The sequence below is a fragment of the Lissotriton vulgaris genome, chromosome 1_1 (genome assembly GCF_964263255.1).
Source record: "Lissotriton vulgaris chromosome 1_1, aLisVul1.2, whole genome shotgun sequence".
Lineage (NCBI taxonomy): Eukaryota > Metazoa > Chordata > Amphibia > Caudata > Salamandridae > Lissotriton > Lissotriton vulgaris.
In genome coordinates, this window is record NC_141685.1 from 1,085,726,521 (window position 1) to 1,085,740,124 (window position 13,604).

Below are 13,604 nucleotides of genomic sequence, written 5' to 3' on the forward strand. Positions count from 1 at the left end.
TTTGGGAAAAAGTAAATAAAATGGCTCCCACACCACAGGAGTTGTCTTCCACAGTGTGAGAGTCAGTAATCTTTTGTTTATGTTCCTCATCGCCACACAGCTAACAAAAGAAAAAAAATAGAACACTGTCTACTCTAAATCGGGAGTATGGTGATACATGTGAACCTCTGAGAACCTATACTATGCAGGGGCGGAGGAATGTTGCCCTACTGCTCTTTGAGTAGGAAAAATAAAATGATAATAACGTAGTTATTATATTATTTTTTGAAGGTTCGGCGCTGGGTTAGGGTGTGGCTGGAGGCACAGAGGGGTGAGTCGTTTGCACTCTCCAAGGAGGCATGACTGTTTGGCTGGCCGTCTTGGCATAGCCAAACAGTCATGCGCATTACACAGCCTGGTGAGGAACATGCCCAGGCCCCCAGGCCCCATCTAAGCACTGATCCATGGTGCTTAGACAAATCTCAACCCTGCTTTGCAACATTGTGATTGGCTGTGAGGAGCCTGGGTGCCTCCTGGTTCTGGAAAAGTGGAGGAGAGACGCAGCCGGTGGACGATGTAAGTGGTATTTAAAAAATAAAAAGCCCCTTAGAAATGCTTTGCTCTTGGATTTATTGAACCTCAATGTTGCTTAAAATTTAGAAAATAGATATTTTCGAAACAAGATTTGTGGAAAAACATTCCAATGTTATAAAGTGAATAGAGCATGAAAGGATCACATTTTTGTTATTAAAACTGGACTGAAATTATTTTAGTTAACTTATAAAAAAGAACCTGAGTTATTCAGGGGAAACTAGATTGCTTTCTTGTATAATACAAATGCATATATACCCCACATGGTAGTCATGGGGTATGTCAGGCGTGAAACATTGTAAAGTTACAAGTGAGAATTGAAATAGGAGATATAGCGAGAGAGCATGTTGCAGCAGAGTGCTGCTGAACTAACCCAGCCCAACGAGATGGAAAGCCACGTCCTGCTCTTCCAGTGACACCTGCTAGCCGGGGCTAGGGGAGACACTGAAGTAACACAGCTCCTGAGGATAGTGAGTCGAGTATTACTCCTAGAGAGACGCCCTCTTGAGGGCTGGGAGGGGGGTTCGGAGTGCTGCTGCAGTAACACGGCCTCTGAGGGGGGCGGCCAAGCACTATTACGGTGTGTGTACTGCTGAAGTGAAGTCCAACAGCTGCTCTTACAGCGACACATGCTGGTTAGCACTGGGACTGTTGCTGCAATAATACAGCCCCATGGAAAACAATAATACAGCCTCTGGGAAAAGCCAGTGCTCCTACAGTGAAACCTACTGAATAGGTTGGGACAGCTGCCGGATTAACACAGTCTCACTGGGCGGGACAAGTACTGCTCTTACGGGGACCCCTGGTGGTCACAGGTGGAACTGTAATATCAGAAAGTGGCGGACTGGAAATGAGACATGGAGAGAGCTATGTAAATTATCTGCTTATAAATAATGTCCAATGTGTATGTGCTAGTTTCCCAAATGTCAACAGGAGGTCCGGGGTACTCTGTCCGCTTGGCACCCTTCTTCTTGTTCTTCTTGTAGGTTATATGGTTAGCACATCACATTTGTGCGCTCAGGCATCACCGATTGACATTCTCCACATAGTTGACAGGGAAGAGGCCCTCGCGCCCACGGAAGCGACCATGCCACCAGGAGGGATCTGAGCTGTTCAGCACTTCAATGATATCATTACAGTGGAACCCCAGCTCGTCGTCCTCAAGTGCTTCAAAGTCGTAGAGGGCACGAACCAGACGCTAGAAGGAAAGAGGGGAGAGAAGGCATGTTAGGTTATCTGACGGTGGATAGTGGAACAGCAGCAAAAGGTCTCAAGGCTTCTCCTGTATGGAAGGGGGAGCATGCTCTGCCCTCAGACTGTGAGGCATGGAATGCAGTTGGAGGCGATTTCACGACTCTATCCGCAGAGCAGGAGTTGTCATACCCTGACCTATGGTGAGGAAAAGAGTAGGTACAGTTATAAGTGCTGCAAGGGGTCTCAAGCTTCCTTTCTGCTCTGCTGTCTGGTGGTGAGAAGAACTGGAACTCCATCTAAGGCAGAGATCACTGTCGCATAGTTTGAATAAGTGCCATGGTCACCTCTAGTAGTAAGCTTTTGAATTGCGACCAAGCCATCATGCGCATTCAGGGAGGAAGTACAAACCATTCCTGCTACCTCTGACGGTGGGGAGCCTAGCCTCACCCCACCCGACCAGGCTGGAGTCGGAGTCCCGCAAACAAAAATAAAATGATACCTTCTTGTTATTATCATTTTATTTTATACAATAAGTTATTATCATTTTATTTTTATTTTGCACTGCTCAACAAACAGCAGGGCAGCGCTCCTTAGTGGAGGAGCGCCACTGGCTGGTGATATGCAGCCTTAGTTAATCTCACTACCCCTCTTGTATTAGAAACAATCTAGCACCCTGCCATAAGGTGGCAAACAGAGCAGATGCAGCACTAAAGGATTTCACAGCTTTCCCTACTGAGAGAAAATTTCCGCGGGCTACCCTCTGGTGGCATGAACTGGAACTGCAGGCCCAGAATTGATCACATTAATCATTCAGGGTTTGCAAAGCACTGCTGCTTCACCCGTAAAGGTCTGGAGGTGCTGTGGGGTTCATGGTGCTTGATCATGCTGCCTCTGCCTATTGGTTGAACATCCAAGTCCTGAGGTCCTTCCTCAACTGCTGGAGTGAGGGTGAGGCTCTGAGGAGCAGGGGGAGGGTGTTCCAGGTCTTCGCTGACAGGTGGTAGCAGGAGTGGCCTCCGCTGTTTAATCGGCAGATGCGTTCAGTGGCTGCTAGGGAGAGGGCTCTGGAACGGAGTTTCCTGGTAGGTTGGTGGAAATTCACTCGTTTGATGAGGTACGCCGGTCCTTCATTGTGTAGTGCTTTGTAGGCATGGGTGAGCAGCTTCAACTGGCATCTCTTGGCGACTGGTAGCCAATGGAGTTTCCTGAGGAAAGGGGTGATGTGCGTCTGTCTGGGGAGGCCCAGGATGATCTGGAGTTTCCTTATGAGTTGGGCGGTGATTCCTACATAGAGGGAGTTGATGTAGTCAAGACTGCTGGTGACGAGAGCTTGAGTGACTGTTCGCCTGGTGTTGGGCGAGAGCCATCTGAAGATTTTCCTGAGCATTTGGAGGGTGAGGAAGCAAGCGGAGGAGACGGCACAGACCTGCTTCTTCATGGATAGCTGGCTCTCAAGGATGATGCAGAGGGTACAGGAGTGTTCAATGGGTTTGGGGGTAGGTCCCAGCTCAGGTGGCCACCATTCGTTGTTCCATAGGGTGTGCTTGCCTTTCCTGAAAATGGATACTTCTGTCTTGTCTGTGTTTAATTTGAGACAGTTGTTTATCCAGACGGCCACTTCCTTCATGCATCTTTGGAACGTGTCTTTGATGGTTCTTGGGTCGTTTGTCAGGGAGAGGGTGAGATGGGTGTCGTCAGCGTAGGAGATGATATGGAGTCCGTGGCTCCTGAGGATGTTGTGCAGGGGTGTCATGTATACGTTAAAGAAAATTGGGTTGAGGGATGAGTCTTGAGGTACACCGCAGGTGATGTTCTTAGGGAGCGTGGAGTAGGGGGGGGAGTTTGATCTTCTGCTTTCTTCCTGTGCGGTAGGATGCGATCCACTTGAGGACTGCTCCTTGGATTCCGATCTGATGGAGTTTGTTGATGAGAGTGTGGTGGGATACGGTTTAGAAGGCTGCTGAGATGTCAAGGAGAATGAGAGCTGCTGTTTCTCCGTAGTCTGGCAGCATTCTGATGTCATGGTTTGCTCGGAGGCTGGCTTAAGAGGGGTCCAGAATGTTGTGATTCTCCAGATGTCTGGTTAGCTGGATGTTGATAGCTTTTTCAATTACCGTGGCTGGGGAGGGGAGCTGGGAGATGGGTCGGTAGTTCTTGGGATCTTCTGGGTTGGAGGATTGTTTGTTCAGCAGCAGCTTCATGTCAGCATGTTTCCATTTCTGGGGAAAGTGGGCCATGGTGAACAATGAGTTGAGGACCTTGGTGAGTTCTTTGCTGATGGGTTTATTGCTGAGGTTGAATATGTAGTTGGGGCTGGGGTCAGCTGGGGCTCCAGAGTGGACGGATCTCATCATGGACGCTGTTTCTTTCTCGGTGAAGGTGTTCTACGAGGTGAGATGGTGTGAGTGGGCGTCGGTTGGGGGGTTGTAGTGAGAAAACTTGGTAGATGGTGCTGATTTTGTTGTGAAAAAAGTCTGAGAGGGTGTCGCAGAGGGTGTGATGATATTTCTGGTAGCCGAGAGGTTGGTGAACTTTTAACTATGTTGAGCAGTTCCTTGCTGTTGTTGGAGCTGTTTTGATGTGGGTGGCTAGGGCGGTTTTCTTGGTTTTCTTCAGGAGATGGTAGTATCGGTTGAGGGCGTCTTTGACTTGTTTTCAGTCCTCAAGGGTCTTACTGGCACACCATTTTCTTTACTTCTGTCAGCAGTCACTTTTCAGGGTTTTCAGTTCTTCAGTGAACCAGTTGGGGTACTGTGTTCGGTTCATGGGGTTGGTGGCTTTCCTTGGTGTGACTTTGTCAGTGCTTGCTGTGATCCAGTTCGTGAGGTTTTGCTCTACTTGTTATGATGAAATGAATGCAATGGTGATAGGTCCAGGTAAGCTTCTCGGTGTGGGTGTATTTTACTCGGTTGCTGGCTGAGAAGAAGGGGCTTAAGCGTGTGTCCTGCGGAGTGGGTGTGGTGGGTGACAAGCTGCATGAGTCCGAGGTTATCCGTGCTTTAACATCCACCTTCAGAAGTGAGAGAATTGGCATGGTGCCCAAAAGAGGTTGACCTGCAACTATAGAGGATTTTTTTGCTGCCATTGTATGGGGAAGACAATGCTAATCCGCACTCTGGTGGCATGAAGAGGAATTGCAGGTACAAAGGGTCACAGCTCTAGCTAGAGCTGGAGAAATGTCATTCTCTGTCTTCAAGCAGTAAGTTGTTGAACAGCTGCTACAAAGGTTCCCACACTTTTACCTACAGAGGGAGAGGGAACATGCCCTGATTTTTGGTGGTAAGAAAAGGAACTGCAAGTACAGAGCAGATCACATCTCCTCCACAATGGCAGACGGAGATTGTGCCCTACAGGAGTGAAGATGTTGCTGATCAGCACTTAAAACTCCACAAGACTTCGTGGGCCTCCAGGTTTCTTCTGCAACAGCAGAGTCATTATGATCTGCGCTCCTGTGGTAAGAAGTGGAGCAGGGGCGGCCTTAGGCATGTGCAAGCTGTGCACCTGCACAGGGCCACCAAACCCCAGGGGCCACCATGCCAATATATCCTTAATATGATAATCCTCGTAGGATGGATACATATTTGCGTGGCGGCCCCTGGCAGGGATTTGGTGGCCTCTGGCTCTGTTCCACTTCCAAACGCCCTAACCCCCCCCCCCCTTCTTCACCGGCCTCCGCGCTCCGCCCCGCCCAGACCCCCTCTTCCGGGGCCCCCTGCCTACTCTCCCTGCCCAGGGCCGCCATGAGCCTAAAGCTGCCCCTGAGTGGAGCTGCAGTCACTGGGGGTTCACAACGCCTCCTGCAGCAGAAGTGTTGGTACAATTGTGTGGTGAAAATTTGAACTGCGGGTACAGACGGATTACAGCCCCTGCTGCAATGGGAGCAGTGCCACAGTGCGCTGTAGAAAGTGAATGTAAGGAGCAATCAGGGCCGGCTCTAGGGCGGTTCGACCTGTGCCACCACACCGGGTCGTGACTTCAGGGGGCGCCATGTTTGCAAGTTTATTTTGGTTTTGAAAGCGCCTGCTGCTGCGTTCCTTGCCTCTAGAAGTTTCCAGGCAAAATAAAAATGTCAAGTTAACTTTGATGTTTTTCCTGGAGAGAGACCAGTTTTCTCTAGCTAAGGTTTTGACTGATCATAAAATAGCACAGAGGATTATTATGCCTGCTGCAAAGAACGTGTAGCATGCAGATCACAAAGTGCTTATACTATAAATAGGTCAGTGGGTTACTGCTTTCCGAAGAGACACCCTTTTGTTACTTGCAGTTTATACGTTAAAATCGTAAATATAGAACAGTGAATTATTAACTGTGATCAAAGAACTGCATGCACACTGCAAAGTATCGATTAGAGCATAGATTCATGTTGCAAATAGGGCTCATTTGGGTAGAAATCGATTCTTATTATTAAAGGGAACTCTCAACTATAGTGTTCCGTTTTCAATTCTGAGTTTGTGCTTCTCCAGACCAAGCACTCTTATACTATCCGGCCTACCAGTACAGATGACGTCACTCCTACAACTTGTAGTCCTCTGGCTTATGTACCATTTCCTAAATACTGATTTGCACATGTATGATTGATTGTCTCTGTGTAATGTGTGTGTGATGCAAAATGCTCTGACACTCTACACTGTTATGAGTTGAGCTTCATAACTAATTAAATGCATCTGAAAGAGAGTGGTTGTGGGGACTTGAGGGGCACTGTCAGAGGGTGGCAGTGAGTGAATCCGTGGTGGAGGTGGTCACTCCCTCTACCATGGACGGGGGGGCACCAACAAACACTGCCTCAGCAGGCGCCAGCAGTGCTAAAGTTGGCCCAGTGAGCAATGCTTTTAAAACTACAAAAGGTGTGTCATGCAACAGCAGGGTCGCTGTGAGTGGCCCTTTTGTGGTAAGAAGTGATATAATAGCTTTAGAGGTGGGCTCACATCTCCACTGTGGCGCCAGAGCTGGTCGCCCCTTGTGGTCATGAGTGGGACTGCAATAACTGGGAGCCTTACAACTAGCCCTTCAGTGGGGAGAGAACACTACACATGGCGGTGCAGAAGCGGGAGGGAGGCAGAAGCCCTGGCAGTACCTGGGGTTGGCTGTGTGCAGGTGTGTCGGGTGGCCTCCGGTGACCAGATGCCATGCTGCTCTCATCCCCGACAGAGAAACAAGGGCTGCCCGATGTCTTTTGTTCCACAGTCCCGAGTCGCCTGTCCTGGAGCAGAGAGGAGAGAAGAAGAAAACTGATGAGAAAACCAGAATCTGTGAAGAACTGGAATGGGGGACAGCACGCCAGACTTGAAGTGCACGGGCAGAGCAGTGTTTGGGCCCCATACTGGTAACAACAAAGGGTGCTGTGCATGCGTTATGAAGGGCACTGGCAAAGCTGCTGATGGATCTCAGCACTGGAAATAGCTGGACGTGTTGCAGGTGAGGACAGCGGTGCACTGGCAGATGCGCTTATGGTGTCAGTACTGGAATAGCAAGAGGGCCATAGGTCTTGGTGGAGGTGCACTGGGAGAGTTGTAAGTGGCATCCAGTACAGGAGTAGCTGTGGATTGTACATTTCAGGACTGAGGTGCACTGTCAGAGCTGTGTGTGAGCTTCAGTACTAAATGACAAGGCAGTGCTGTGTGTGTAATGAGGCACACAGGCAGAAATGTGCATGGGTCGCTGGACTGGAAAGGCAGGGATGCTGTAGGGCAGGGCTGAGGTACACAGGCAGAAATGTGCATGGGTCGCTAGACTGGAAAGGCAGGGATGCCGTAGGGCAGGGCTGAGGTGCACAGGCAGAAATGTGCATGGGTCATTGGACTGGAAAGGCAGAGATGCTGTAGGGCAGGGCTGAGGTACACAGGCAGAAATGTGCATGGGTCGCTGGACTGGAAAGGCAGGGATGCTGAAGGGCAGGGCTGAGGTACACAGGCTGAAATGTGCATGAGTCGCTAGACTGGAAAGGCAGGGATGCCGCAAGGCAGGGCTGAGGTGCACAGGCAGAAATGTGCATGGGACTCTAGACTGGAAAGGCAGGGATGCCGTAGGGCAGGGCTGAGGTGCACAGGCAGAAATGTGCATGGGTCGCTGGATTGGAAAGGCAGAGATGCTGTAGGGCAGGGCTGAGGTACACAGGCAGAAATGTGCATGGGACTCTAGACTGGAAAGGCAGGGATGCCGTAGGGCAGGGCTGAGGTGCACAGGCAGAAATGTGCATGGGTCGCTGGATTGGAAAGGCAGAGATGCTGTAGGGCAGGGCTGAGGTACACAGGCAGAAATGTGCATGGGTCGCTGGACTGGAAAGGCAGGGATGCTGAAGGGCAGGGCTGAGGTACACAGGCAGAAATGTGCATGGGGCTCTAGACTGGAAAGGCAGGGATGCCGTAGGGCAGGGCTGAGGTGCACAGGCAGAAATGTGCATGGGTCGCTAGACTGGAAAGGCAGGGTTGCTGTAGGGCAGGGCTGAGGTGCACAGGCAGAAATGTGCATGAGTCGCAAGACTGGAAAGGCAGGGATGCCGTAGGGCAGGGCTGAGGTGCACAGGCAGAAATGTGCATGGGTCGCTGGACTGGAAAGGCAGGGATGCCGTAGGGCAGGGCTGAGGTACACAGGCAGAAATGTGTATGGGACTCTAGACTGGAAAGGCAGGGATGCCGTAGGGCAGGGCTGAGGTACACAGGCAGAAATGTGCATGGGACTCTAGACTGGAAAGGCAGGGATGCCGTAGGGCAGGGCTGAGGTGCACTGGCAGAAATGTGCATGGGTCACTGGACTGAAAAGGCAGAGATGCTGTAGGGCAGGGCTGAGGTACACAGGCAGAAATGTGCATGGGTCGCTGGACTGGAAAGGCAGGGATGCTGAAGGGCAGGGCAGAGGTACACAGGCAGAAATGTGCATGGGGCTCTAGACTGGAAAGGCAGGGATGCCGTAGGGCAGGGCTGAGGTGCACAGGCAGAAATGTGCATGGGTCGCTGGACTGGAAAGGCAGGGATGCCGTGGGCAGGGCTGAGGTGCACAGGCAGAAATGTGCATGGGTCGCTGGACTGGAAAGGCAGGGATGCTGAAGGGCAGGGCTGAGGTACACAGGCAGAAATGTGGAAGAGTCGCTAGACTGGAAAGGCAGGGATGCCGCAAGGCAGGGCTGAGGTGCACAGGCAGAAATGTGCACGGGTCGCTGGACTGGTAAGGCAGGGATGCCGTAGGGCAGGGCTGAGGTGCACAGGCAGAAATGTGCATGGGTCGCTGGACTGGAAAGGCAGGGATGCCGTAGGGCAGGGCTGAGGTGCACAGGCAGAAATGTGCATGGGTCGCTGGACTGGAAAGGCAGGGTTGCTGAAGGGCAGGGCTGAGGTACACAGGCAGAAATGTGCATGAGTCGCTAGACTGGAAAGGCAGGGATGCCTTAGGGCAGGGCTGAGGTGCACAGGCAGAGATGTGCATGGGTTGCTGGACTGGAAAGGCAGGGATGCCGTAGGGCAGGGCTGAGGTGCACAGGCAGAAATGTGCATGGGTCGCTGGACTGGAAAGGCAGGGATGCTGAAGGGCAGGGCTGAGGTACACAGGCAGAAATGTGCATGAGTCGCTAGACTGGAAAGGCAGGGATGCCGCAGGGCTGAGGTGCACAGGCAGAAATGTGCATGGGTCGCTAGACTGGAAAGGCAGGGATGCCGTAGGGCAGGGCTGAGGTGCACAGGCAGGAATGTACATGGGTCGCTGGACTGGAAAGGTAGGGATGCTGTAGGGCAGGGCTGAGGTACACAGGCAGAAATGTGCATGGGGCTCTAGACTGGAAAGGCAGGGATGCTGTAGGGCAGGGCTGATGTACACAGGCAGAAATGTGCATGAGTCGCTAGACTGGAAAGGCAGGGATGCCGTAGGGCAGAGCTGAGGTGCACAGGCAGAAATGTGCATGGGTCGCTGGACTGGAAAGGCAGGGATGCCGTAGGGCAGGAATGAGGTGCACAGCCAGAAATGTGCATGGGTCACTGGACTGGAAAGGCAGGGATGCTGAAGGGCAGGGCTGAGGTACACGGGCAGAAATGTGCATGAGTCGGTAGACTGGAAAGGCAGGGATGCCGTAGGGCAGAGCTGAGGTGCACAGGCAGAAATGTGCATGGGTCACTGGACTGGAAAGGCAGGGATGCCGTAGGGCAGGAATGAGGTGCACAGCCAGAAATGTGCATGGGTCGCTGGACTGGAAAGGCAGGGATGCTGAAGGGCAGGGCTGAGGTACACAGGCAGAAATGTGCATGGGGCTCTAGACTGGAAAGGCAGGGATGCCGTAGGGCAGGGCTGAGGTACACGGGCAGAAATGTGCATGAGTCGGTAGACTGGAAAGGCAGGGATGCCGTAGGGCAGAGCTGAGGTGCACAGGCAGAAATGTGCATGGGTCGCTGGACTGGAAAGGCAGGGATGCCGTAGGGCAGGAATGAGGTGCACAGCCAGAAATGTGCATGGGTCACTGGACTGGAAAGGCAGGGATGCTGAAGGGCAGGGCTGAGGTACACAGGCAGAAATGTGCATGGGGCTCTAGACTGGAAAGGCAGGGATGCCGTAGGGCAGGGCTGAGGTACACGGGCAGAAATGTGCATGGGTCGCTGGACTGGAAAGGCAGGGATGCTGTAGGGCAGGGCTGAGGTACACAGGCAGAAATGTGCATGGGTTGCTGGACTGGAAAGGCAGGTATGCTGAAGGGCAGGGCTGAGGTACACAGGAAGAAACGTGCATGGGGCTCTAGACTGGAAAGGCAGGGATGCTGTAGGGCAGGGCTGAGGTACGCAGGCAGAAATGTGCATGGGTTGCTGGACTGGAAAGGCAGGGATGCTCAAGGGCAGGGGTAAGGTGTACTGGCAGGGTTGTGTGTATGCTCGTGTACAAAAAAATCTGCAGGGAGGGATTGAAATAGAATCAAAGAGCTGTGTATTAGTCTCTGGATGACATTACAGGACATCACTATGTGTAGGCCTTATATCTCAAATAAGAAGGGCATGAAGGTCAGAATTCGGGTGAAATGGCAGAGTTGGGTGTGGGTCTCTGCTGGAATAGCAGGGGTGCCGAGGGCAGAACTGAGGGGCAGCGACAAAGCTGTGTGCGGGCCTCAGTAGTAAAATTGCAAGGGAAGCTGGAGGTTTGTGCCAGGTACCGCTTGAGCTTCGACATATCCAGTATCCTCCTGGTTCGAGCGTCTCCAAGATGTGCCCGGCGGCATCCTGTCCAAGCTGACCACACGCCTATCCTGAAAGACAAGCATACTAGCTCAAAAAACAATCATGTCAACATGATTCACAGTAAAAAGAATCTCAAAATGCCATGGAGAGTTTGGGTTTCACAGTAAAGGTTACCTGTCCGTAAATCTAGTTCTCCTACGTTGGTATTTTTACTACATTTAAATGCTTTTGTAAGTCAGGTGGGGAACTTGGTACCAAATACCGACACAGTAATGTTCATGTTTGTGGCCTAGGGTGGTCACTTTAAGACAGTTTTGAGATTTTTAAAGCAGCAAGGTAGACTGACTAGCAGCCATTTAAAAATGCCCTCAAAGGCCAATGCAATAATATAAACAGTATTAATTAACAAGTCAAAACATTACTAAAGGATCTTTGCGCTGGGAGGCCATGAAAGATGCCAGTGCAAGAGAAGTAGCATTACAGCCAAATAACCCCTTCTGCATTCATGTTTTTTCAGAATCTCATCCTTTAAATAGAGTATCAAGGTATAATACCCTGGGGAAGGACAGAAGGGACCACTGGTACCGCTCACAGCAATATGTTGAGTGAGTGAAATTCATTTTCATCGTCTTTGTTTTCACCACAGAACCCAGGCTTGCACTTTTTGTAGCATGAACGTTTCAGAAAGAGATCCACATGCTTCATGTATGCCGTCATCCCTGACAGACACATTATTCAGGGGAGCCCAATGTGAAAATACATTTTCTGGGAGATATTAAATAATTGGCAAGGGATTTGTAAATGTAGTAAAATTCCAAAGTGCTGTTAGAGTCTGCTACTGGTGTTGTTCAGTCTTCAAAAAATAGAAAGAGAACTAACTTCCTTTACCTCAATGGTTTTTAGACCACTTTTGACCCTCCCGGGAAAGATCCAGAAACTGGTGTAGGGAGCATCATTAGCAGCGTTTTCACCATCCCCGATTTATAACTACGTCTGATTGGCACCATCAGGATTGACATTGAAACACATGCTATCAAGGCTTTCAATGTCAATGCCAATGGCACCAACTAGGAATTTCATCCAATGTGAGATTTTTTCATTTCCAGTCTGGAAAGCAGGAGAGCGGGAAGGAAGACAAGCAAGAGAACACTTGCCTTCCACACCCAAAGACAACATGTCCACAAAGACCGATCCGCTTAAACATTCTCCCCCCACCAAAGCACAGTAGATATTAAGATTTACTTCTGTTTGAAAAGTTCTCTAGCTCAAGTTATCTACAGAGGTGTAGATTCCAGGAAGATTTTCAGGACTTCTCTCTCAGTGGAGACTCCTACAGGCAGCAGAAGTAGCCTAATTTAGTGCTGGCGGTAAAAGAGAATCCTCCAATTTCAAAATCCGAAGGAGAATCCATCAGTGCTGGTTCTTCCACTGCAGGAATGCATCCTTTGCATTGAGCACCTCCTTCAGTCATAAGAGGCTTCCTCATTAAGATCCCAACTTTAATTGTACTTTGGTTGTTTTTCAATGACCCGAGATAGCGGCATGGAGTTTGGGCTGAACCGAGAATTTCAAATCCTAAATTCTTGGGACAGTAGTTTTCTTGGGCTCCTCTTAGTTTGCCTCTCATTATTTCATATTCATATGGAATAGATTCCCGTAGGTATTTATGTGTTTTGTCATGCTGAAGGTGTCTGGTGGGCCTCAGTCTCCAGTGGTACTCTGTTTCTTACAGGAAGATTTTTTAGGTTCTTTGCAAGTTCAAATATTACTTCATACACCTAGCACAATAACACAGGGCAGATAGCCCCATACCGTACAATATTGACATGCAAGTGGCATGTGCCATGTGTCATGTCATGTGCAACAGACTACGCAAACAAATGATGGATGGCATGCTGAATAAATCATACATTCACCCCAGTCAAGAAATCTGGGTTAAATCCATTGTTTGTTTGCTCACCATTCCACTCCAGTTTAGACCCAGCCATATGCAAACTAGTCTTGACCCTGTGCCTCATAGGACCATTGCAGACCGAACTGCCAAGCCAGGTCCTCCCTGGACCGGACATAAGCATCCTGGGTCCACTTTCTGGGTATTACCCTTCATCAGCCAGGCTAGCTTGAATCCAGTGGCACAGTGAGCAAGGGACCCATGTCTGGGCATGCCCATCCCACTTAAGGTGAAAAGTGCTGTGCAAAGAAATGATGGACGGAATGCTGAATAAATCATACTCTCATCCCCAGTCAAGAGATATGGGTTAAATCCATTGTTCTTTTGCTCACCATGCCACCCCAGTTTAGACCCAGCCATATGCAAATCAGTCTTGACCCTGTGCCTCATAGGAACAGTCCAGACCGAACTGCCAAGCCAGGTCTTCCCTGGACCAGAAATAAGATTCCTGGTTCCAGTTTCTGGGTATTACCCTTCATCAGTAGGGCTAGCTTGAATCCAGTGGCACGGTGAGCAAGGGACCCACTTCTGGCCATGCCCATCCCACTTAAGGTGAAAAGTGCTACGCAAACAAATGATGGACGGAATGCTGAATAAATCATACGTTCACCCCCAGTAGAGAAATCTGGGTTAAATTCATTGTTCGTTTGCCTACAATGCCACCCCAGTTTAGACCCAGCCATATGCAAACTAGTCTTGACCCTGTGCCTCATAGGACCAGTGCAGACCGAACTGCCAAGCCA

General features: G+C 50.3%; 1 protein-coding gene across 1 annotated transcript in view; it reads right to left on the reverse strand.

Moving 5' to 3' along the window:
- Window positions 1-592: 592 nt before the first annotated feature.
- Window positions 593-13,604, reverse strand: part of GRAP2 (GRB2 related adaptor protein 2) — a 537,997-nt gene continuing 524,985 nt past the window's right edge. The window contains exons 7-9 of the mRNA XM_086963467.1: window positions 10,886-10,978; window positions 6,839-6,964; window positions 593-1,768 (exon numbers count right to left, since the gene is read on the reverse strand). Coding sequence (XP_086819593.1) covers window positions 1,595-1,768; window positions 6,839-6,964; window positions 10,886-10,978 — 393 coding nt within the window. The 3' untranslated portion in view covers window positions 593-1,594. The remainder of the gene's footprint in view (window positions 1,769-6,838; window positions 6,965-10,885; window positions 10,979-13,604) is intronic.